Genomic DNA, 27,056 nt, shown 5'->3' with positions numbered 1-27,056 from the left:
AGAGCTCCTGGGAGCCTGCTGATGCCCCTGGGGTCCACAGAGAGGGGTGAGAGCACATCTGCTTGGAACAAGGCCTGAGGACCACGTCTCCCAGGCAAGGGTCCTGGCTGTCATCTAAGTTCTCTGTTGTGTAATGGTGATTTCAATATTTTGCATGGCATGAGTCGCCTTTGGCAGGAGGCTTGGAGACATCTGTCTCCCAGGACTCCATGGTGGGGTGAGTGGGTCACATCTGGCAGTGGAAGGATCTGAACTGGGCACAACCTTATCTTGCACAACCGCAGAGTTACTCTCCTCCATGCCTGTTATGGATCTTGTCCCAAGGGCACTGCTGAGCGTATTTCAGCATGGGAAAGTGGCCAGCACAGACAGGAAGAAGCTCAGAGGGAAATGGCACGAAGCCATTCACCCCCACACACCACTGCACACTTCTCTTACAGAGAGGAGCACTTACTTTCTGATTTTTTAACCCAACAAGTCTCTCAAAGTAGAAGACAAGAGCTTAAATGGCTGCGCTGGAAGAGAGTGCCAGACTCTGACCCTGAAGGGAGATGAATCTGGCACACTTACCTGGTAAGACAGGGAATAACTGTGTCCTCCCACGGATGCCTCATGCTTGGGGACAGAGCTGCTCACCCTGGCCGGATTTCACAAACAGATGCCCTGCTTCCTCTGTGAAGTAAGGCCCTCCGCTGATAACCTCAGTATCAGTACAGTTCCTCTGCAAATATCTTGCAACTATTCTTAATACTTGCCAGATCTTGTAATTTAATCACCTTGCTAGACCCAAGCTAAAGAGACCTGTATCATGAATGCCACAGAGGGCTGATCAGTAACTTATAAGCAGAGGTGTTTACTCCTCATTGAGAACAAATTCAGCAGTATTAATAGATGCTGGCGTGGTATCTCACATTGCTTTGCATGAAGGACACTGCAGTTGTTTGACTGTTGCCATTAAAATAAACGTACTACGCCTTGACAGGTACTTAATGACTTTGAAGAATACACATGTAGTGTATGAAAAAGTGCCTTGTATGCTAGCTGCTATGCAATTTTAGTGACGCGGTACAAACTGAGACTGACACAAGCCAGATTCTTCCCCATTACCACAATCCCTTGTTCACCAACAAGTTCCATCAACTTCCATTAGAGTTGTCAAGGACTGTATAACCCAGGCTTTTATCACTTGCCTATGTTTAAGCACATGAGAAGTCGACGGGATTGCTTGATGGTTTAAAGTTGAGCGTGTTCCTCGATGAGGGTAGCTCTCTGAATAAATTACTATTACGTGGGGAAAACATTAGCATCCTACACGTGAAAAATAAAACCCAGGCCTACCAAACTTAGGGCGCGTGACCATTTGTCTGGGATTCTTCTCTTTGTCTTTATATGCGTTTTTACTGTAGTTAAGTTTTCTAAGTGATAAAAGCCCATTGCAAGATCTGAGTAAAAACATACGGACTTCAAGATTTGCAAACAATACCCTTTAAAGACATTGAACTCTGTGATACATCAGGTAATATTTTACCTGTAATAACATGTTCTGCTCATTTTTAAGGGAACATGAAAGTGCTCCTGTGAGAATCAAGTCTAATAAACATGGCCAGTCTATACACAGAGTTGAAAATCACTGCGAAGTGAACTACATCTGTGAGCATGCATTTGCAATTCCTGCCTGTCCAAACAGATCAATCAGCCCACCCTGGTGCCGTTTTACAGCGCTACAGCTTGACAGCTTCATTCACGTGGTACTCGCACCTAAATGGCGCTAATCAGCTGGTCAGATAAAAGTTATCACAAAAGTTGGAGATGTATAAATACACAGCTGCTTCTCTTACCTTCCACTGAGAAGGAAACCAATAACGACAGCCAGCAGAATAACTCCCACTGTTACAGACACAACAATTATTGGAATCTGGCTCTGGTCACTGGATGCAGCTACTGCTGAGATGAGAAACAGAAAATGGAGATTAAGGTTAAAATTACAGTCAACACGCCCATGAGTCTGTCTTGCAGGGCTGCCAGTGAGGCTTCAGTTTTATCAGCTCATTTCTTCTTTCCCTCTTTGCTGTCTGTTTCTACTTTGGAGAGGAAATGGGTGAGAAGAAACCAAAACACAGGCAAAACCAAGCCAGCAAACAAACAAACCTGCATTTCATTACTGAATTCAAAAATTGAAATGTTACAGAACTTGGAGTTTGCAAACTGGAGTTTGTTTTCCTGGGTCAGCTGCATTAGAAATCACTCAGATCAAAGAAGAAAACCCAGCAAGCTCCTATTTGCAGAGAAAACATTTATGGAATTAATTCCTTATTGCTAAATATGAGGCACGAGCGAGATCTCCGAGAGAATTAAAATTACCTGTGCTTCAGAAAGTTATAAGCACTTGCATACTAACTTCTTGTCACATGGCCAGAAGGTGCCCTCTGTAAAACAGGAATCTGCTAAAACTCATACCTTGGCTGGTCTTTGTACCTGATAAGGGCAGCAGAACTCTTCCAGACCGTGCCTTTTAAAGGATCCCTTTTGATAAAATGCAGGATAAGAGCCTTGCGACAAAGAGCTGCTGCCCCACAGCTCCTGGCAGGGCCGCGTGGGAGCACCAGCCCTCCACAAAAACCCGGCCACTCCGGGCAGCAGCGGCAGCAATTGATTGCACCTTAACGACAGCCTTTAACTAAACGAGCCGAGTACAAGGGGATCCTTAGCAGAGGACTAGCTTTATGGAAGCTATAAAAATAACTGATTATGACCCCATATTAATTGTTAAAAGAAAAGAAAGAAGAAAAGGTAAGGTATTAAACCTCGATCTGCAGTGGGTCACAGTAGCTGGCTGGTACTTGACCTCAGGCCGGCGGTGGGCCTGCAGAAGTACAGTAAATGATTTCATAATGATTGGCCCAATACTTCAGGTACTTAACGTTAACTGCTCCAAAGCCATGCCATCTTCCAGAGATATTATTAGCCTCACAAATTTATAGAGGCGCCTTTAGATTATGTTCTATTGCTTTCTTGGCAACATAATTAAGAAGAAAAACAGTTAAAAGAGAACATTAAGCTACTTCTCTGGTGGTTTTCGCACTGTTCAAGGGATAGGGAAATCAGACAGATCCTAGTGTGACCTGCAGGAGCCCAAAGGTGAGGATGCATAAGCAGATCTGGGACCTTGCTGCCTTGGACAGGGGTCGACCTGCCTTATCCCTCCTTGACATGTTCCTGCTCCCAGCCTGGAGATCAGCTGGGTTAGCTCACCAATCCAGCCAAAAACTGTTTTTTGGAGGGATTAGTTTTTGGCAGGGTCAGGGACAGGCTCCATGGCATGGTAAAGGGAAGGCAGCAACAAGTGGATGTACCCCAGCAACAGCTTCCATCCAAATAAAGACTTCCACACCACTGTGCTGCATCACAGTGCTTCCCAAGCCTGCGCATTCAGCAAACAGCACAAAAACCAAACACAAATGGTGGAAAAAAGAGAAGGGCAAAATAAGCTACAACTGTTTTCTTCCCTGTGTTTCTCAGGTACGTTGCTTAGATCATGTAGCTGTAAGCAACTACTGTTTGATATTTCCTCCAAGCGCGTTAGAAAACAAATTGTCAAAAACCTTGTGAATTGGAAACAAAACATATTGTTTAGTCCAAACGATTTTGGAGGAGGAGCACTGCATTCTCACAACAGTCACTGCAAGGTTTTCATGTGTGCCTGAACCAAAATGCTTTGCTGCGGCTCCAGAAGAGGTTTCGATCAGAATCAGGCCTAGCAGCGAGAATTTGCCCGGTGCTCGCTGTCCGCGTCATCAGTCTCCCCCTGCCTGCGACCACAGCTGGCAACTGTGACCTGCTGCTGCAGGTTTGTGTGCAGCAATGCCAGGTGTTCGCCTTCCTTCCCACGCACGTGCAGAGGCCTCGGGAGTCTTGGCACGTTCCTGGCACCGACGCCGATTCTGTATTTGACCCTGGGGGACAGCTCACTGTTTGAAAGGTGTCAAACGGAGAGGTGATTCTGCAGGACGGGGGGGCTCTTCCTGCGTTTCAGGCCTGCACAGAGTCTGAACACCTGGCCGCAGCGTGAGTTAATGCGCTGTCCAACGCAGGAACGGTCCCCAGCTCCCGAACTGGGGACCACGGGGTATTTCCTCGACTACACTGGCGTTTTAGCAGCTCCGCAGTATCACTGCACCTGCTTCTCTGCCTTTACAGTGCCAGAGAGCCTCATAAATTGGTGGGACTAAATCACTCAAGGGTTGTAAAGGGTGCTGAGATATCACCACGGGATGCCCAGGAAAAGGTCCTAACGCAGATATTCGCATGACAGACTTTAAGGAAATGCCATTATTTTTGGCTCAGGACTGTAGGTGATGACAGCACTGGATCAAATGTGCATATATTCAGTATATTACTCATTAATATTCTGAAACACAATTACTCAAATTATGCTAAACTAGAAACTTTCTAACAGCAACCAGAACTTCTCCAGTACAGTATAGAATACTTTCCCGTATAATACGATTTCGTTGCTACTTATAGGACACAATTAATGGTTAATACAATAAGAAATACATTAAATAGACCATTCTTATTGCATTAATGCTTGCATCATGATGCAATTTGTACTGTATTAGATCAATCACTGGCTCCACAGCTACATCTGCACATATGTAATGATTCCTTTAAAATCTATTATGGCTTAAAAAGTAACATGCATTGAAATGACAACTCAGAAACTTTTTCCAAAGAGATGATGATGAATTTTAAGTGATCTGGAGTAACAGTAATCAAAGTATGGAGGAATTTACTTTTCTAAGGAAAACATCCAGACCAATTTGTTGTTTTCCATAGGAATGGAGTATTTCCAAAACAAAATTTCTCTCCCATGCAAATACTATAAAAGATTAATAAATGTCAGTTGTACTATCTGAAATAGATACACAAAGTACATATTTTATGAGAGAGAAAATTATCTTTGACACTTCTGCACAAACTAGGTAATAGGGGCCAAGGGAGTTTCCTCACGGCTGCATCTGAACGTGTGAAGAAGTCGGCAGCTGGGCCTTCACGTGGGACTGCACTCTGCATTTCTCTGGGATTCACCCAGGCACAGAATAATGCTCCAGAATCCAGGCCTGGATCAGAGGCATTAAAAGTAAAACAAACAAACCCCAAACCAAACTCCCCAAGTTTTTAACAGACCAAGCAAAGCCTTAAGCCTGCAGTGAGCATTTTTGCCCTTTCTGAGCACAAGTCAAATTCCTTTTCTTAAGGCTGCTGCACTGGCAGCCAAAGGAAACTGCCTTCCAACCTGACAGTGACTTACACCACAAGGTGCTAATGCTGGTTAAGTCCTTCCCCTTGCAGGGAGGCACCATTTAAGGAGAAAGAGTTGGGGTTTTTTTCTAGATGCAATCAATGAATATTTAATAACAGATATTTCACCTGCTGGGTTTGTTCCCATCGTCTCACGGCACTCCACCACGGCATTATGGATGGGGATATCCTCACCCTTCCTCGCTCGGTGGTGTGAAAGCGGCAATCATTCAGTGCTAACGGCTCTCACAAAGGTACAATTTCTCCAAATAATGAATTTTATGAATTTCTGAAGCTTAAAGATCTCCCGATGCTTCAGCTCCCACCCAGCTAAACGTGATGAGGAAGCAAGGACAGACGCATTAACCTGTCCAACCCACGGTAATGACATGACCCATGTTTCTAACTAAAGGGACAAGGCCAGAAAGAGAGAGAGGGAGCGAACGCGGGAGTGACAGAACTCACTGCAAAGATATTGATCCTCAGACTCCTTTCTGGCAACCGTTACAGAGACACGAGCTGACAGTAATTAAAATGACTTACACACTGGGCTGGTTTCAAACTCAAATCTTCGACTGAAGCCACCGTATCCAGCAGCTGTCCGTGCGCGGATCTGGAAGATGTACGCTGAGCCTGGTTTCAAGCCATCGGCCGTAATAGTTGTCTCTTTTGATTTGATGATGGTGTAGCTCGTCTCCTGGTCCTTTCCCCGGCCCCCCCAGAAACACAGAGTTCAAACACACAAATAACGGCTCTCGCAGAACACACATTGATCACGAGCGCAGCGGCCGTGTCAGAGAAAAAGGACCCAAACAAGCACTTTTGAGCCTCCCTTCCCTACGAAACGTGTGCAGGCCATTTGGACAGCATGGGGCTGGGGGGACCTGAGTTTCTCTTGCCCTGCCGCTCGGATAATTGACTCCAGGAGGCGTGAAACAGAGCCGTAACAGCGCGGTCGTACTTTCTGCCCAGGAATGGCGACACCACACTTATCACGGGCCCTGAAAGCAACTTGCCGTTGCCCTGACGTATGTATGCTGCCGTCTCAAAAGAGAGCACAGCTCACGCAGACGTGCCCAGAGAAATGGGAAGGTCCACACTATAAATAAAACCCAACCCCAAGACACGGAGAAGTGGAAAACAGGCCTACTGCCTTAAAAAGTGATTCTGGTTTACACCCAAAACACCTCCCAGTAATGTAATTAGGCCTGAAGGAGAGCGGTGTATTTATACGCTGGGCAGCTTCATTCTGGCTTTCCTAGATCCACAAACTAGAACTTGGCCAGCAACAATACACTGAAACTACTGAAAAATACCTAATTTTGCCTTATTCTTCTGAAGCAATGAGCTTTAAGAAAATTTGCTGAAATAAATCTTCATTTAAATCAGTTTCCGATGTGAAAAGAGTTCTGGTTCTTTGATTAAAACTTCGCTCAAGTGCTTGGTAATTACAGTTGGAATCATTTACTGAGCCAAATAATCTAGACAAGAGCTCATAAATTAAGGTCTACGAACTTGGAATCTGCTTTTTGTTCACCATATCCTTTCAGATCCAAATTTTTATGAGGTAAATAAAAATTCTCAGTAATTCCCTACCAAGATTTCTACATAGTAATTAGGATCTGAGCTGATTTTTCTTTTTTAATTTGGCACCTTTTTATTGGGCAACTTTCCACAGACAGCAATATGCTTTGGATCAGGCCCGCGGAAATCTCCAAATATAGGATTACATATTTTCTAATTAAAGCACGTAGCTACACAAGACTGTACTGGAGGCATTTCTATCTATCTGTCCTTTCTTTCTTGTTACAGAGCGATTTTTTTTCAAAGAATGTGATCTGACAAATCTCAGTTTTCCAGAACATTCAATATAGACCACTCTCATCCCCTGGAAATGAACACTCTAAACATACTGCTGTAAAGGGCTGAAAAGCAAGAGGATCTGAACGATGGTAACGACAAGCAAGAAGGATGAAGGGTGACCTCACAAATATAACTGAATGAATAGTTAAAAAGCAGTAAGTGAATATTAGTTCACATCTTCACTTGGGTGTCAGCCCAAAAAGGCTTTCAATACAGTGCTGGCTTCTGCAAACACTTAAACACTTGAGCTTTCCTACGGAAAATACTAAGCTTCAATATCAGCCTGAAACAAATAAATCAAGCTGGCGAAAGCCCTCACTGGCTGCAGCAACCTGCTCAGGAATGACTTGCACTTTAAGAACTATTTACTGAAGCTATTTGGAAATAGCACATTTTAAAACCCCATGCTTTGCTAAAAGACAACATGCAAACTAAACAAAATGAACACATATATGTATTTTGTTGCTTGAATTATTTGCTCATTATTAAGGTTTCTAGAGGCTAATCTTCCCAGGCCACTCCAAGGCAAGGATTAAATGTAGCACAACAGTCGTTCAAACAATGTAATGAAAGAATCACTAATTGATTATTTCAGGCAAAAGCAAATCCTCATTCTTTCTTTGTGCCTTGTTACAAGCTTGCCATTCTGGAACGGCAAAGTTTCCAGAGCCCCAAGAAATTATATTCAACTGATGTTTCCAAAAACAATCCAAGGACACGCTAAACTTTGCACACCAATCCCTGCACAGCTCCTCGAACCCTGGGGTCTGGGCTCTGCTTCCTCTGGTCAGCTGCTTTGCCTCGAAAATGGCTCCCGCCAGGCGCCGTCTGATGGGGAATTGGGACAGAGAGGGCTCAGGCAGCAAGGCGCGCTCCGCGGTGCCCAAAGCGAAGATCGTCGTTCCCCAGAGCGCCCCACGGAGCTAGGCAAGGGTTCCCTGGGAAAGGCCAGACCTTGCAACACCATGTAGCCCAAATTCACGAGTGCCCACGGCACGCTGCTCTGTCGCCACAGCTTTCCGGGCAGAAAGACGGGCTGGCACAGCGGGGCGCAGGCAACGAGTCCCGATTCCCAAAGGAGCCAACGGCTTGTTTGCAGAATAACGGGGAGAGAAGCCTTTTTTGGTAAAGCTCAGTCCTACTTAAATCTACTTAAACCACCCTAGTGGTTTAAGTGCCCCACCCCAGGCCTCTCAACTGCAAAAAATCTTGATTTTACCCGGATGAAGAAGGAGATTTTGGAAATCCTTCAGCCTCTTTGCATGGGCTGCTGCCTTGGGTCCCTCCCATGGACAAAGAAAGAGAGGAGGAGTAAGGATCCCATCCTGCTACACGTTGAGTACCTTCACTTGGGTGCTAGGTAGAACTAATAGAAGATCTTCCCTAAAATAAGTTTAGCATAAAATGAGAATCTTGACTAAACTGAACTTAATTTTTTCCTTCCATTTTTGATGTAGGAAGTTTGCCTTTTTCAGAAAAAAAAACTGCACTGCAAGGCCAGAAACTGCTGCTTAGTTGACTCTTGCAAGCCTGATACTTTAAAGTCTTAGACCGGCTGCATCATTCACAAGATGCTACTTAGACACAGTGCATTTGTTACCTTTTTCAGTTATAAAACTGCATTAATTCTGCAGGAAGAGAACAAGTCACTACTTGAAAAGGAGACCTAAGAGAGGCAAGCTTTGCAGGAAGAGAGAGTATTTTTTTTATTAGACCAAGAGCTACAGTTGGAAAAGCCAGGCAAGCTTTTAAGCAAAGATGCCCTTCTTCAGGTCGTAACAGGCACGTTCTCTTTGCAAACTTTTCTCCTCTCCTTACCCCACGGCTACAACGACACCCGTGGAGATCCCATGGCCCTGAACAATCAGATCTGCAAAAATCTAGCTCATTTGTTCAACCCTACATTCCTCGGCATCTCCCTCGGAAATAACGATCCTCAGTGCTGTCCTCCTCCAGGCAGCCCTTCCAAAAATTAGCCAGCATGCAGGCGGCTCGCGGCTCACTGCTCAGCCAGCAGCTGATCCCCTCCGTGCACGGGACTGCAAAGCATGAAGCGAACACAGACAATAATCTACCGGAGGGATGGGAAAAGCTCAATGTGCCTCAGCAGACCTAATGGGCAGCCCTGGAAAAAATGCCAGACAGGCAGTAAAACCAAGCGGGGAATGTAAATACTAAGGACGGGGGTTAGGCTGATGTTTCCGGGAGGTGAGGAATGCTTGATCCTCGAACGCTCTTATTTTTAACAAATGAGGAGGCTCTAGCTTAATGTGATAAGGCTGGAGAGGAATCTGACACGCAGTTTTAATGTATTTGTTCAAGAGAAGTGCCACACTAATGGAAAACAACACCCTCATTTCAAGTCTTCCTAATCATTTACTGCAAAATCAATCTGACATTGATTTATGCATAAAATCACTCCATTCCCTTCCATGACTAAGATAATTATAACTAAAAGAAGAAGACAGTAAAGAGAAGGTACTTGGGATGCTCAGCAATCAGTCCGTCACACCTTTTCAAAATATTTGATTTCGTATTCCAGGATGATGCCGTTGGGTCGATCTGGCTCCTGCCAGGAAAGGGAGATGCTATTTTTAGTTATCTTTCCTTTTTTCACACTACTGACTGGAGAAGGTGCTGCAAGACAGGAGAAAAACAAAACAGACAAAACCATGGTTAGTAAGACAGCTTGCCACATCCGAATTTGAGCTCATCATTGCAGCTTTGACACAACGTGAACCTTAGCAACTGCTCATCAGCGGGGCCTGTTCTGGCCTCAGTGCTTTTTGATGGTTTTTGACAACTGGGAATCTTGCCACTGCCTGAATAAGAGCGGCAGCGATTTACCCCAGCGAAGAGCTTGGTCCCACGAGGAGCTGGTAACGAATGCCAAGCAACCGCCTCGCTCCACTGCTGGCATTTCTGCCAAACTTTGCTTGCCACTGTGTGTCGATCTACATAAAGCTTTAGCGAGATCTGATGAAACGCAAGGAGAACTGCGATTCGGGAGGAGGAACTCTGAACAAACCAAGCCGGGAGGTATAAACCGGCAGGACTCCAAGAAAAGCAGCAGACTTGCACAGCTTTGCAGCAGCTGAGGATCTGCCCAGCGTTGCCCACCTGGGCAACGTCCCAACAACACGCACTCTGTTAGCGGTCCCTCATCAACCCCACGCCCTGCCTTTTCAAGCCCTTTTCAAACGGGTGGCGGGGCTCTGTTATCCCAGAGAAATTACATACTGCTTTCCTTTGGCTGCTTTGCAGGTATGCATTTTAGCACGTGCAGACCTTATAAGCATTCAGTTATGTGGGCTCCTTCCCTATTGATTTATTTTTGGGCTCAAGCACTAGTTAAAACCTGGGTGTCTTTCAGCCCTCTCATTCCGGATGTGCTGAACAGCGTAGCAGGCCATTACTATTTTTGTAATTCATTTTCTCCCCATAAGCACCAYGGGGGTGTTACAGCTTCCACGGTGATGCTAATTCCTCGCAAATGGCCACTGCAAAGATTTGAATGGCGATCACCGAGCAGCGATCCCCGCTGGCGGTTCGAAAGTTTGCAGCGTGCTTGGGGAAGCTGCCAAAGGAAAACACCTATACAGCTCTGCTTCTGATTTTAAGACGCAGTCCTCAAAGGTTATCTGCCCTTTGCAGCCCACACGTGCAGTGGAAACGGGCTTGATTCTTTGTTTTTGGTTTGATATTTCCGAGACTTCTCAAGCTGTGTTTTTTACCATCCCTGCCAGCTCCCTAGTAAAAGCTGCTACGGGAAACGCATCCACAGCCCTGTTATTCTGTGACAGAGATGAGAATGACACCGAAACAAAACGGGAGGGGAGCAATTCAGCCCCTTAATTTACAGGGCTTTGCACAGGCAGGGCAGCAAGGCTGCCTGCCTCCACTCTGCCTGGCTGGGGAGAAAGGCCAGCTTCTCTGGAGGAAAAGCCACCCAAGCCCGGCCCAGGGTCCCTGAATCACCCTCTGGTGGGGCCACCGCTCAGCAAGGACTCAGAGGGGCTGCAGAGACCAACGGCAAGGAAGTCTGTAGCAACACTGGGGCCTGAGTGCAAACCACAGCAGTACGTGAACACGTTTTATCTTCCAAAAATTATTTGGAACTATAAGAAGTTACTTCTTTGGTACTCAGGACCAGCTAATTACCACAATACTCAAAAAACTTCCCAAAACCAATTAAGTAAAATAAAGACAACAAACAAACAAACAAATTTTGCCAAGCCTAATCTTCAGCCAAAAAGACTAAGGGAACAGTTCCAGATGATATCCCTGGACCAAAGGCTAGCAGTAAGCTTGCCTGCTTCAAATTGGTTCCTGCATCTCGAGCCTTTTCAGTCCCAGTTTTTCTCCCTCCTGTTCACTAATCTCTTGCCTGTTTGGCTCTCAGAGGGTACAGAAAGGCATTGGCCGTTTCCATGCTGTTTTCTGCTGGAGAGCTGGCATCAGCTTCACAGACACCCTTTGCTTTTTAGCTGTGCGCACCACCACTGTGCTCACAACCGAGCGGGTAAAAAAACCCTTACTTTGGATGATGATAATGTTATAAATGTAAGCACCACCTGCAAAGCACATGGTGACCACCAACAGTTTCACATTAACAGAAGTCACTTCATCCTCAGCTAACATCTTCCACACTCGCTGGGGCTACGTGACGGCTAGTAACAACCTAGACTGAAATGGCCAGTCCAGCATAGGACTTTGCATTAGGTACTCCAGATGCCTAAATGGGTACGAGGCACGCRTGTGAGCATCAAGGTGGGACATGCACGGGAGATACATGGTCTGTACACACGGGTATGGTAGCTGCATCAGCCCAGAGAGGATGCTGAGAGCGTGTGAGATGCACGATTTTCACAGGCATTGGAAAGCAAGTCACGCTTTGGGGTGAGGGAAGCAAAATGCACCAAAAAACACCCTCCACACTCTCCCGTCTGCCCTTAAGAAAGTTTGCTCCAGGCCTCTGATCTCCACCTAATTGTCCCTACTTAAACTGAAGATACTGGTCACTTCTTAGCGGGGGGCACTCGGATGCTCTGGGGGATGGAGCACTAACGTACCCAGAAGAACGGCCCTGTGCCCCTCCAGGGCCCTGCTCTCCAGTGCCACCACACAGCCGCAACACAGCTGGCAGCGGAGGTCCAGCAGGACAGGGAAAGCTGGAGCTGAGCACCTACACCTCTTTAAACTCACAGTACCGAAAGCAAGCTTGAGGAGAGCGCTGCGGCAGCGAGGGGTGATCTCAGCCCTCCCTGCTATCGAACACCTCTCCCGAAGGCAAAAGCTGTGCGATTCTCAGCATCAGCAACGCCCAGCCACACAACGCTCCTCTCCCCGGCTTTTATTGAGATTTCCCTAAGTGTCTGCAGGATTGAGACTCACAACGGCATTAAAACCTAAAGAATGAGACAAGTGCTCCTGACTGCCTTTGGCTGCTGCAAAATCCTGCTCTGGGATTTCCAAGGGAGTTTAGCTTTCTTCTTGGCGTTCAGCAGCAGTGTACAGCGCACAACACGCTACCTGCCGTCCAAAAGCGCCCGTTAAACGTGACGCGGATACCCTACCTTGCCTACCTAAACTACCGTATGCCCCCTCATCCTTCCCACGTCTCTGTGAAAACGAACGGAGCTGGGGAAGCACCTTGCCCAAGGTCACAGCATCCGGGGGCAGAGGCGCAACTAAAATTGGGGTTTCTTTCGCTTTCAAGCCAATCCCCTGCCCCGAACAGAGCTGCCTCCTTAAAAAGCGGCAGGCTTTGCCACGTGCCTTTGCTTTGCCAGCCAACAGCTCCACGGGCTTTCACCTCCGGCGAGGGGAGTCGCTCGCACACTTGGCCGCAGCTGCGCCGAGCGCTGCGCTCTGCAGGGAAAAGGCGGCAAGATAAGGAAACGAGCAACCGAACTCTCGGAGTAAATTAGAAAAGCAGCAACTGTATCCTTTTTGAATCTTCTTCAAAAGGAGTGCTAAAGTGTAACCGTGAGATAAAGGCCAATTAAGTAAATTCAATAAATCCCAGCGGTGCTGGGATGATACGGCAACCACTGTGCATCCCCAACGCGCCGAGATTACAAGGCTCTGAACTGAAGAAGGCAGGTATAAGTATTTTAGAGCTTGCTTTGTCAAACAAAACGTAATTCAATCCGCGCAAGCAGACAAAGTCTGCAATCGTTCCATCTTAAAAGCCTGCAACCGGATACAGTGCTATATGATCTCGGGGAAATAAAAGGATTACTTGAAACTTGCTTTTTAAAGGTCACTGCTTCTACAAGGGCAGTATCCGTTAATAGAAAGAAGCTGCGCCACTGAAAAGTTCCATTTGGAGCATAACTTGTAAAAAAATATACATATTAATGGAAAAGTCATGCTATATAAAGCTGTAATCTCCTAAGGTTCTTGATGTGAGCAGACAGAATTCTTATTCAAATCGCTCTCTGGACATTACAGAGAGTGGAGATGCAAAGTGAACTGTCTACATGTTGCTTTACAAGTAATCCGTACATCGGCATTAATTTCTGAGCAAAACACTCAAAACGAAAGAGCAATATTACATCGCTTACGCTTATATCCGCCATTCACAAAAACGGCCATGCATGTGATGAAAGCAAACAGAGGATGCCACTAGGTGTGAAATTGCTAAGGTACATTTTGCTTTCCTGGGACCAAAATTAGTCAGAAGGCAAATAAAAATCACAGAGAATTGTTTCTACTTTTGCAATTCTGCTTCTAACGTTCTTAAGCAGGATTAGGGGCCAGACAAAATAAACAGATTCAAATCTCTGCGGAAGATGCATCAATATCCACATCTCAATAACTACAGGAGATGATTTCATGAGGAATAGACCTTTTAGGACATTCTTCCTCTGCAACCTTTGATAACGACATTAGCACTGAATTAGCCATCTAGGCACCAAACACAGTATTTCCGAAATACTGCGCTGCGTCCCACTAACATCTAATACACAACAATGTTTATGGGAACAAAATGTTAATTATATTTTAAGAGAAACTAATGTTATCTGGTGAATGACCACTGCACCAAGATAAAACAAATAATCCAGTTTCTACATCTCATGGTCTATCTAATGCTCTCTCCAGCCCAATTATTTTTGCCTTGGTATTTTTCACTTCTGGCAGAAACAGCAGCTAATGGCTCCCCACCTCGCCCACATCCCCAAGGCGAGCGCGGTTTTCTGCTAACTAGCGGGTAAAGGCGAGCAAAACACACACGCTCACGTCACCCTCGCTGCAAAAAACAAGCCCAGGGCCTTCGATGCAACTCTCACGCCTGCCGGGACGCATCCGCACTTGAAGCAGCCCCGTGCAGCCCGGGCAGCGATGCTGCTTTACACCGGCCACGGGGTTGGCACCTCTCCGGACTTCCTGCAGCTCCCGGCTAGCCGGGTCCAGGCTCCCTTCCAAAGGAGCCTGAGGCATCAGCAAAGGTGATGAGTCCGCTGTTACTGGCTCTGCCCCGCAAGCTGTTATGGTCTGCTTTTCCAGGCCTCTCTGCTACGGATTTTAGCGTTCGTTTTGTATGCGCCTGCAGTTTCTTCTGAGGCGATCACACCTCTGTGTGTGCAAACACTCCTGAGCTCTCCGCACAGCCTGGAATTCTTCCCTACGAGCGATGCCACAGCTCTTCTGCACTCCGAATTTACGCCAAAAGATGGAGAAGTCAAATTCATGCTTGTGGTTACATCAATACCATCACCTATCATCTGACCCAATAATTAGGCTATCATTAATGCACAGCCCTATATAAGGCCAGTGTTAACTGAAGAACACAAAACCTATGTACRCCAGAAGAGCAACCACGAGACAGGTAATTTTGGTTCCACTTCAAGTCTAGTTTACTGCAGGTTTTCACTCCGTTTCTGATTAGTGACATTACTGAATTCTTTTCTTACGCCTTTGGTTATTGCAGAGTTTGAAGCAACCCTAGCATTATTCACTGAATCAGACTAAAGGCAGGGGAAATTGCAGGAGGCTTCAAGCAGCAGATTCATTTTTAACAAGCTATATATATTATAAAAGCAGAAATACTGCTTTGAAAAGAACAGTGGGAGAAAGAATGACTTCACTGTATTGTCTTTTTCCCTTTCTGTACACAGAAAATATACTTTTTAAAAAGCTCAAGATCCAGTGACTCCTTGGTCACGCCTGAATCAGAACTTAGCATTTAAGTCATAACTTGACTTGTGTTGCAACTTCTCATATCCCGGGGATGAACCCCAGTTTGCCTGATAATGGGTTTCAAAACTTTTTGCCCCGTGAGGACAAATAGTCCCAAGCCCTGCATGGCTAGTTATGGAAACAGGGTGACCCACGTCAGCAGTCACTTGAAAGCACTTGTGAACTGAGTCCAGGRAATGAAGAGGGTTTGCTCTAGGTACCACTGGATGCCATTTCAATGCTACCCGAGATCTTACRTGGGATTTAAATGATACATGGGCCCAAAATAGTGCCAGAGGGTAAATTTTAACCACAGGATTTAATTCAAATACCTTGCAAAATATGAGCCCAATCCTAAAATACAGTTCATATATGGAGACCTTCCTCTTTCGAATGATTTTTCAAGGTGTCCTCTGACCAACTGGGGGCTTCACACAGGTTCTTTTCACACAAAAATCAAAACTAGAGCACACTCTTCAAATTTCCTTGCCAGTGAATATATGGTATTTCCCCCCATCTTCTACCTCCCAAGGAGAATATCTCAGATAAATGCCAGGCCTCAAACTGATTTACAGTTTCTCTTACACACCTCCATCTCGAATGCCTCCGAAATCYGAGATGCCTTGATGTGTGCCTTGAAACCAAGCAGGTCACATCATGTCATATGAAGAGAGGAAACCAATTCAAGCATTCGGTTGCCTTGAGAGAAGACAGGGCCCCATTTTTGTAATCCGAGCCCATGGCTAACTCAAGCAACCGGATTTATATCGTATGAAAAGGGGCAATCTCTCACACAGTTCCCACCCCAACCCCTTAAAGATTCAACCAACTCCTTGAGCCAGACAGCAGGTGGGACGCGGAGCTCGAGCTGCCAAGGGAGCCAAGGTGCTCCCCGACCTCTCTGCCTCGGAGCTGGACGCAGTGCTGGGTTTGCGCAAGGCAAAGCCCAACGCGGCCCACTTCTGTCCTTGCAGAGTAGGTTGTTTCTTTGACCAAGCTTTCCTCARATGACTTCTCTCCAGACTTCTAATTGTTGATCTAAGGCATTGGAAAGGTGCCTTTGCTGGAGACAGAGAGCAGAGCAGATACAGCGGTGCTGGGGACACTGCCTTTAACTGTTAGCAGCTCCACTGCAGAGACATGCACGTTGTAGGAAGGCACAAAACAGAAGAAAATCCCAAATCACACTCACATTAGAGAGGTATCAGAAATAATCTGCATGCAGCCTGCATTAGCACAGGGATGGTGGTTGGCCCTTTATTTCGGGTCTGTGTGACAGCTAAGCAGACGTGCCTAGTTGAGACTGCAGCTCAGCGTGCTGGTGTGGTCTAAGGCTTTAAGATTTACTGTGCCCAAATACCCTTTCTTGCCATAATTCCACTGCGCTTGCACAACTTGAGGGGGATGTCAGAAAGTGTAAAGTGGGTAAGTGAGCTGGACTAGCGTAAAACTGTAAAAACAGAACGTGAGCATTTTTAAAACAGATCCCGTCTAAGATCTGGTTTAAGACTCTGATCCAATTTACAGTTCAGCCCCACAAGCCACTGGGTTGACACCACTAGGGCTGAGTGTAGCCAGGAGACAGAGAAGGAAAGAAATTAAAAAATGGCTTAGGGTGGCCCAGCAGCTCCTCAGGCACTGTTAGCTAAAGAAAGATGTTAGTCACACTCTGCCCTCCTGAAAATCTGGCCCCAATTACTGAGCCCAACTGTGCTGAAAATCTTGTTCAAATGATTCAGGCTAAGATTCACAAAGATATTTTTGGTGTCTATCTCCAGTAAGAAGCAGTGGGGGCTGGGACTGAGATGCCTTCACAGATCTGGCCTTCGTGACTTGGGGCACCAGGAAAGCTGGAGGCCAGACAAGCATGGAGACACGGGCTCCTCCGTCACCATCTCGGGTCTTGGCAGCACCACTGCTCCTCTCTGCACACACCACCTCACTCTGGGCAACTCCTGGATGCCAGCAGGTTGCAAGGAGAGAAACAACAAAAAGAAGAAACAAGGAAACCAGGTATCTTCTGCTTCATAGCTACTAGCTGACATTAACTGACCCACCCCTAAAGGCCTGTTTGCTTCCTGCTGCGGATCTCTTTTTAAGAATACCTAGGCCATGGTATTTAGTTACTCATATGAAGCTGTATTAAAAGAACATATAGCAAGAGAGCTGTATTACCGCATGTATGAGATCACTACTTGAATCACACAATACATAAACTTGTGCTATAAAAAAATAGATCTAAAAAATGTATTTCTTTTAAGAAGATTCTCCATTGATTGCTGATGCATAGGTCATGAAGACAGTAAAATGTATAGCTTTAAMATATTTGTATGCAGTCTTTTCCTCTTAATCAAAATACAGTGTTTATCTGTAGAAAAGCAGGGCTCAACATATATATCTTAGAGGACAGCGGGTGCAATCAATGCAAGCTTTGCCATTCACTTCAGTGCAACAACTGGCTGTTCAGCTTCCTGCTACAGGCAGGGGAAACAGCACAGATTCAGGGTAGAGGTTACAGCCTGGCTGTTTTTTYCACGCTAACATTTTACTAAACTGATCAGCATTTAAGGAGCACTGAGGGACCCTGCTTGGGGATCGCGGCTCAGCGGTAATGGGCATTGCACCCATGCAGAACAAAACGGCCTTCCAGCTCCAGCATGCTGTTAAGTTTATGCCAAGAGAGAACACACAACATCCCAAGGACTACTGGTGCCTGTGATGAGAAGGCACAGTCTTGCTAAGACTCACGGACATGCCTAACTTTGAAGGGCGGCAGGCTCACCCCTACCAAGCCCTTTCTGCAAGGCAGAGGGGAGCCTGGGCTCCCTGCTGCATGGCCTGAATATCGCTCCTTACAGAGGATACACAGCAACCCGAGAAGACATGTGAGCAGAGCAACGTCTCGTCTCCAGCACTCCTTTCTGTGCGCCCCACTGCTGACTGCACAAATGTTTCCAAAATCACTGCTTACTCCCTGTTTTTTTCTCGGAGCAAGTTATAAAACCTTTACTATAACAAGCCTAAGCCCTGCTATGGCTAAGGAACACATGTTGCAATCACAACAGGATCCCTAGTGATGTCTAAAGCATAAGACATCACAGGATCTGGGCACTAAATTATAAAGTCGTTGGGGCAAGACTGCTCTTTCATTCCTCAGGTGCACACCACCTCATGTACAACAGAGCCAGAATATTTAATGGAATCCATCATATATCRCCGCCACCTCCAAGTACTGAATAATCTTGGGTAAGACTCTTAAAAAGCACATCATTTCAGAAAATAAATTGGATTCTTGCCATTTGCCTTCTATTTACTGAGCTGTATATATACATGCTTTCAGCTCTCTGCAATCAGGGATGCAAGACGTACTTTTAAACAAAGAGCGAAAGCTGCCTGCAGATTTGTGTGACTTTYGGGAATGGGGCTCTACGAAAACATGACCAGATATCACAAGAGAAAATTGCAGGTGRTAGGAACCCCCGCAATCATAAAAGTTATCAATCAGAATAATGCCAGTAGCAGCAGTTTATCTCTGGACAGCACAAACTAACAAGCACAGTCACCGCTGGTAACTCACACTGTTGGGGTGTACAAAAACGAGAAATGTGCTGGTACTCCAGTAGTCAAGAGAAATCCTTCATACTGCTGTTCTTTTCATTTCCTTTGTGATTTCCAAGAAGACTTAACATAGGCAATTGTAGAATATTGAGCACATTCACCTTGAAGGAGGGGAAATACTACCGGCCAGCTTGTTCACTCCAAAATACATTCAACGCCTGAGCAGAAACAGCAGCTTAGGAGAATTTTAAGGACTGGCTAGACAACAAGGGCCACGCTCTCCAACATCATTCTGGATAATCTGGATATTTTTTGCCAGGAATATCTGCCTACAGGGTGCAGAACCACAGCACTTTAGGTCACCATAGTGGTTGCAGTCTTCTCCCCCGGGTGCTCTCTCTTCCTGCACCATAGCACTTGTGCAACGAGTCTCTGGGAACAGATTGGGCAGAAAAAAGTCCTCTTTGGCCAACTTAGGCCAAACCAGCTCCCTGAAGCAGTCTGGCATGACCCAAGTGCTGGGAGAGAGGGAGACACATGGGGAGGTGGGAAGGAGAGCAGCAACCCTGGGGCAGGTTAGCTTAGAYTGCCGCCAAGCCACGTCCTGCAGCACCTACCTCCACCCACCGACTTGACTCTGAATGGTGCTATCATTTCAGCTGACTCGGAAATTGCATTACCTCTGTTTCAGGTTTTTCTGAGGCCTCTGGAAATCAAGCTGTTAAGCTTTTCTCAAAGATGGAGAATAGTCTGTGGTTAAAACCAGAGCTGGATTCCTTTACACCACGGAATAGCTACAATTTCCCTATATTTCATTAGTGATTTTGTCGTGAAACTTCACAGAAGCCAAAGAATAAATACTATCGACTCGCAACACCCTTATAAATTCATTCCTAGCAAGGTGATAGGAACTTGAGCTCTGATCCGTCAAAGTGCTTTGGGAAAACGCTTAACTTTAAGCGCATGAGTACTAACACTGCTGTCAGCACTTTGCCGGATCATAGCCACAGGGCTCACTGTTTTGCAGCAGAATCCTCATTATTGACTACATTTATCAGGTTAGCTTCCAGCACACACACAACAGCTCCTCTCCTATCATTAGTAGCTTAATATTTTATTTGCATTTAAGCAAAAGCTTCCTTTTGAAAATCATGGGCCATTAAAAACAAAACAAAACCATAGCTACTCAACAAAATGCATAGAAAGTGCTCCTGCTCCCTACAATCACTCACCTTCTTAATTCCTCCATCAGTCCCTTTCTTCAAACAAGACCTGCTGCATCCTTCTCCYGGCCACTATTACATTCTAAACCCGGTAAATTCACCAAAGGCACGGACCATTTTTAAACTGCGTGRGAAATTTCCTTCTCTGCCAAGCCTGCCACTCTGTATGATACACCAATCAATCTTGCTGATGAACTCTAATATTAAAGCCAAATTACTAAACACTCCAGCCAGATCAGAGGCAGCCAAATAAACTCCTTATGTTTCCACTCGAAGAACAGCAACTGAAGAGATGCAGCAGGTCAGGGGAAAGAATGGAGAAAATCCTTCACCAGTGCGGTAGCTAGTTTCGGATTCCCTGTGGTTCACATTGCCTCCTGTCACCACTCTTCTCCCACATCTTGTTCATAAATGTGAGAAAAGTACAAATCTGTACAATCCATTGGCACCTGTGACGGGACCTTGAGTTGGCCCCAGCTTTGCAGAACCATGGCCCAGACCTTTTCTGTAAGCAAGTTCCCCAAAGAAGACCAGGCTCGAAAAAGGCTCGAAATAAAATTCTGAACGGTTTTGGTACCTTTAGCTTCCTGCAACCTCTTYGGAAAGGATGAAAAATAGCTGCAACATAAAACTGGTGGTTCCCAYAAGGCAGAGAATTGATTTATCAGGTCTTTAGGGAGAAGAGGAAAGTGCTCAGAAGAGCTGGCTGCTCCATACTGTGCCCTGYTTTGAACGCTGGATGTCAAGAAAGACATGGTCTATTTTGATGGGATCCAAGGGAGAATCAGAAAACAAGCAAAGGTCTAGAAATCATGAGCTATGAGGAGAGACTGAAGGAACTGGAGCTGACGAGTCCAGAGGAAATAAGACTGAAAGGGAATGTGAGAGTCTCCAAATACATACAAGGCTGCTGTCTCTGGAGCAAGGGAGACTTGCAATTAAATCTAGGAAAAGCTTCCTCAGGACAAAAACAAGCAAACATCAGGAAAAATCGCCCAGCGAAGCTGTAGCACCTCTGTCTTTGGAGGTTTTTAAGAAGGTTACATGAACATATCCTGAGATCCTTCCAGGCATATGGCTCTACAAAGGCAACTGCACATCAAAAGGGGAATGATAAAAATGAGATGGATCTTGAAAGGCAGGAATCTGGGAGACGCATTTTGTGGCATTTACCAGCCTGCAAGTTTGCACCAGGAAGAACAAGAAAAAATCTGGATTGCTGAAAGTGGCTGCCCATACAAAAGGATRGCCCTGGGATAAAAGCATCAAACCAGGGGAAATAATACTCTGCTTTCCGGCTCTGCCAGAGACTTGTAGCATGACCATGGGCAAGTCACTTCATCCTTCACTGCCATTATCTGTGCAAGGAAGATAATGATAATTCCTTTATCTATCTATACTTGAGGGGCAGGAACCAACTATTCATCGTCTGCCAGCACAATCTTCGCTTTGGCCTGCAGGCACTGCTGTAAGGCAAATAAAGAACAGAAGGAATACCTGCAAGCGTTACTCCTGGCAGCCAGCTTCTGCTATTTAAATCACAGGCAACTTGGCAACACCATGCTGAGCTCAAATGTGGAACAGACACCCTACACGAGTAAAAAGAAGTAAAATACTGGAGAAATTTGTGATAAAAGCTTAATTTACATAATTTAATAACTCTCCCCAACTTTGGTCTCCAGCAGGTGCACTTGTCGTGTGCTTAAAGAGGAGCATGCTGTAAAATGATTTTGCTGAGGCACAACTACAGAGATCACAACTGAGCAACACAAGGCCCAGGGTGACCATCAGTGCTTTGAATGTGATAGATGGAGATGGGCAGACCGTTCACAGGCCTCCTTTGTGCAGAAGGGATACTGAACATACTAGGAAATGATTGGTATCGACGGATATTTCTTAAGAAAGCACAAGAATYTGCTGAACTGCTACTGTCATACTCTATTGTCCATGGGTCTTCCCAGAGCACCTTCCCCAGAGCTTGCGGCTCCCCCTGGAAGCATGGCTTGAGACTCTCCCGCTCTGCACAGGGGCGTTAGCTTCCTGCGTGAAGCAAACACAGGTGTTTGCCCGACAACATATTGCAAGTCTTTTCAGTCCAGCTGGTTTCAGAAGGTTTTAGAGAACAATTCAAGAATACTCTAGAAACAGCTTTAAGCCAAAATGTTGCCGTTGTGAAAACCCATTTTTACAGACTGTACAGGGAAGCTCTGCTCAATTTTTTCCTCCTCTACCGCTGCCAGGATATCACTCTTGTACCCACTTGGGTCACCACAGTCTCTGGAGGTCAGGGCAGCACTGCAGGAAGAGGAAAGAGCCCGAGCATCCGTGGGTGGGATTCCCATGCAGAAGCTAAATGGTCCCAAGGGAGATTTCAGAAGTGCTAAATTGTAGCTGCACATGTTAGGCAGAAATGGGCAGGGTTTTAGATCCCCKCCAGCATCAGCAGAACTGTGCTCAGTAACCAGGTTTCCGTCCTTGATGTGCTGGTTAGTCCAATCTGTGTTAGTTGGTGCATGATCTTGTGTCCTCTCATTGCAGGATTTTTCATTTCTTTTTRGATATGACTGATCAGAAATTAAACCAGATGTCTGCACACAGGATAGCAGAATGCAAATTTTATGCCTGCTTGGTTTGCATTTCAGATATTGTCACTCTCTGAAGCATCAGAGAAAAAACACACCACAAAYTCATGTTTTAGACCCATCCGCTTTCCAGCTGTGAAACAAAAGCAGTGCCGTCATTATTCCCAGATATGGCTAAGAGGCTTCTAAAAGYCAAGCATTTAACTGCTTCCAAGTAAGCATTTGTGAAGCTGCACTCCCCCAAATACCTTTTGGGGTTTTGCTGACCTCTTCTCCTCCAGCATTCCCAAGACCTCATTAGGGAAAGACGGAGACAAGACRAGACTCATTGTATCGAGATTCCTCTCTCTCTGGTCATGAGAAATCATGACCACTCTAATACGGCTGTAGTAATAGGGCTATATATTTTCTGCAAGGCTGTACCTCTTATGCTGATCACACGGCTCCTCTCAGCTTTGTAAYTGCTAGGAGAGAGAAAGGTTTTCAGCACCATCGGTCCCAAGGGGTTCCTCCCTTGGAGGAGTTTCTTGGCCTTCTTCTCTGTATTAGATCAGAGGATGCCCTGAGCAAGTGCCCTACTCCTTCCAACCCTAACAATCGCTTATCTCACTTCACCCTCATTTAGTATGTGGACAAAACCATTAAAAAGTTTAGTGAGGAAATTTAAAAAAAGTGTATCCAGCAGGGTCCAGGCAACTCCTATGTCTCCTCACATGCACTATATGAAACAGTTCCCCATAGGTAATCACCCTGCACGTTTGTGACTCTCCCTTGGCCAATCTTCACGCTGTGATTGCTCACCTCAGCCAGCATCTGGTTGAAATTACGCCTTGAAGATGGCTGGAATTAGTTTAAGTAAGGCTGGTGGCAGGATGGGGTGGCTACTAGAGCTCATAGCACAAATATTAGCTGCTCACAGGCATTCGCATACCATGGTCATAGGTCTGTGGCAACATTAGCTCCCACTTAGTCTTGGGTAAAAGTATTTTGCAGCACTACTGMGGGCTACCCATGCAGGGTAGTTCATTAGATTTTTGTTTAGATTAGATGGGGACTTCGCTATTGCCATCCATGGGGCTGTCATCTCAAGGCCAGACTTGTACAAGAGTTGTCTGCATGGGGCCATGGCCCAAACTACTTAGACTGGAGAGCTAGAAATCAAACAAAGATCTTGAAGGTGGAGAGCCTTACTGGGAGCGTATGGTTCTTGGCGTCTCTGATGACTTTTGGTAGCCAACTGGATCCCCTCCCTTCACGTCGCTGTCAGGGGTTCACAGAGAATCTGTGATGAGAAGACACAGCTAGTGGCAAAACATTCTCCAAGACGGTGTCTCAGGTCTCTGTGGGTCAAATATAAATGGAATGTTCTGACCTTTAATTTGGGGAAGGTCAGAGAAAAACCCACCTACCTTCAGTGTGTTCAGGATTCAACTTGGTGCCAAAGRGTTTTGAAGAAACACAGGTGTAGGTGTGGGTGGTTCTGGAAATAGCAATTTGGGGGGGGAATTAATTAAAATAATCCTCTGTTCGATGGGCTTTGTTATGCTTGCCACTGGCTCCTCTTAAAAGCAAGCAATACAAAAATATGGATGAACATCTAGTTACTTTTTATTCTAACTGTAATAAGTATTAGCAATGCCAGATTAATCACATCTATATGTCCTCCAAAAAGTCAGTTTGATGCTGTATGGCACATCTCACTGCAGAAGAAAGAAGAACGGATCTTGCATTTCCATGCCTGACCAACTTCCCCCAAACCGTACCGGTTTCAGCGCTATTCTATTCCACGGGACACTGCGTATTAGGGTGACTTTTCTCCTTAAATGTGCCCTGCGTAAATGTGAGATGATAACGGCAAGTGGCATTAAAAACGTGAATGATGAATGCTATGCACCAGACAGGATGATTAAATAACTAAATGTAGATCCTGGGGTATATTCACTCCTCTGCCTCCTGACATGATCATTGATCATCCCTAATCCATGGCAGAAACAAAATAGAGATTTCCTTCTCTCAAACCAATCAGCTTCTACTCACCTTTGTTTATTCCCCTTTTATGCAAGGGGGAAGCCCATTAACCAGCTCTAACCGTTCTTAATTCTGCAGCATTGAAAACTGGATTTGAGCAAGGCACGTAACTGGTGCTGTTTTTACAACGTTGCCTTCCACGGAAGTGGGAAGGGTGAAGTGGTCACATTATCAAGGCTATCACAGCGAGTGCAGGAATAATGAAGACTTGGCCTTGTCTCAGGATTCAAAGTACTCAAATGTTGCTAAACTGTCCAAAAAATGAGAAGTACCCTTAGAGAGCTTTAGACCCCATCTACACACAGTTACAGTTAGGCTGGCACAAAAGGCACAACATTTAAAATAATTTAGTTAAAACAAGGTACAGATGCACTGAACTCAACCAGAACATGTTTTATGCTTGTTTAACTTGGATTAGCAAATTTACAGGCAGCAGGTAAACCAAGACACACAATTTTAAAACAGGATCGCTAAATTTTAAGGCCAGAAGAGATAATTTAGCCCTCCCACAAAACACGACTGAGTTTTCATCTTCCCTTGAATCAATGACAGCTCATCCCCGGGGGCAGATTACCAAACTTCACCTTACAGTGATGTGCTGGAGCACTGCCCATCTTGCCTATTCATTACAAAAATATGTTCACACACAATAGCCATGCCTGCTTGTGCAAAGGAAGGGTGCAGCAGGAAAAAAGAAGTAAACTTGGGGATAAAGAACATTTTAAGGGATACTAAAGACAAATAAAAATAGCGTCAAAAAAGATTTTCAACTCGACAGTTACTTCCTGAGAACCTGAACCTGAAAAACAAAAAAAATTAAACTGTTTTAAATATAAACATATGCACATTCACACTTGTGTGAGTCATCATCCAAAATCAAGTAGAGCTCAACTAAGGATGTGTGCTTTAAATGTGTCTTTTTAAGCTGAATATCCCTTGAAGACTGCCAGCAAATTTCCAAGCAATTTGGCAACATTTACCAGTCTATAAAAATTAAAAAAACCTTGTGATTTTAAAAAGCCTGCAGATACTGAGCAATCATATCTAATCAGTAGGAACTGTCCACACACATTTTTATATTATATAACACTACAATGCACAGAATCCAGCTCCACGGATTACCTTCCCATAGGCCTTTTTCTACCAGCGATGAATGTATCTGAGAAACATGGAAATACATTTTTCTGTGTTATCATCCATTCGAAATGTTACACAGCTGAGAAGAAATCCCATCCAGTCATACAGCTGCCAAGCAACTGCTTGCAAAGACGTATATTACTTCATGTGGGACACAATCACTTTATTTATTGTACTCCAAACAAAATTACTCAAGCCATTAATGCCTGTCAAACCTCTTGTGTACTGCTCTGGTAAGAACTTCATATTACTTACCTCTTTCCCCTGTTAAATGAACGGCATTCGGACCATATAGGCACATCTTACCTTGTATCTTAAGACAGATACTGCTACCATCCTTGCACGGTTTCCAGTGGCCACTTAGTGTTATATTTACTGCATAAATATGGACTGTAAAGTCCCACTGGCATCACTTGGGTGCTGCTTTCATTTTAAAGCTGCTGGAACTGGCTGCTGTCCTCTTTCATTTATTTAGAGGGTATGGCCTTTAAAGCCTGGATGCAACGTTTAAAAGGGCCATTAAATGCCATATCCTCTGTTGACCATGAATCTTATCTTACACAGCAGTGTATTATAAACTCAGTGATTTAATTCTTCAGATCGTCTCTCTACTGACAAGACCCAGGATGGTCACTGCAACAAACTTTGGGAACCCAAAGGCATCTCGGTCACTGACTGAATAACATATCTGATGCTCTCTGCTTCATCTTTTCCTCAGTAAGGCATGCCAAATCATAYGCTGTGACTAGGTGCTAAACAAGCTGGCAAAAGGATTCTCAGAAAACTGTGGCAAAAAGTTTTCAAGACATGGCATTTGCAAAAGAATGAAAATCAAAGGGATTATACTTTGATACAGCAGGGAATCTTGCTTTCTGAATATSCGGGAGAAACAATGAAGTTTAAAGCAAACAGTTCCAACAACTGTCCCTAAYAGAAATGCTGTGAGCAGCTGTGAAGACATTTAGAGAAACAAGTGGAAATTAAATCTACCAGAGACATCAGGCCATACCTTGCTTCCCTCTGCATGACAGATTATTCATCACTTCAKCAGAAATAGCTTCCACGCAACTACGAGAAGAATTTGATCCAGTAAGGTAAGGGGAAACACATTACAAGATAGCCCTCCAGGAATCGAATTAGCCAAAGCAATGGCTGAACCATTCCCCAAGAGGTCATCTGA

General features: G+C 45.2%; 1 protein-coding gene across 1 annotated transcript in view; it reads right to left on the bottom strand.

The window, feature by feature from the left end:
* EPHA5 (EPH receptor A5) overlaps positions 1 to 27,056 on the bottom strand; it is a 187,322-nt gene that overhangs the window by 43,074 nt on the left and 117,192 nt on the right. The window contains exons 5-7 of the mRNA XM_026069468.1: positions 9,677 to 9,801; positions 5,845 to 6,004; positions 1,839 to 1,941 (exon numbers count right to left, since the gene is read on the bottom strand). Coding sequence (XP_025925253.1) covers positions 1,839 to 1,941; positions 5,845 to 6,004; positions 9,677 to 9,801 — 388 coding nt within the window. The remainder of the gene's footprint in view (positions 1 to 1,838; positions 1,942 to 5,844; positions 6,005 to 9,676; positions 9,802 to 27,056) is intronic.

This window comes from Apteryx rowi, unplaced genomic scaffold (genome assembly GCF_003343035.1).
Source record: "Apteryx rowi isolate R43461 unplaced genomic scaffold, aptRow1 scaffold_298, whole genome shotgun sequence".
Taxonomy (NCBI): Eukaryota; Metazoa; Chordata; class Aves; order Apterygiformes; family Apterygidae; genus Apteryx; species Apteryx rowi.
This window is presented reverse-complemented; position numbering and strand designations above follow the sequence as displayed.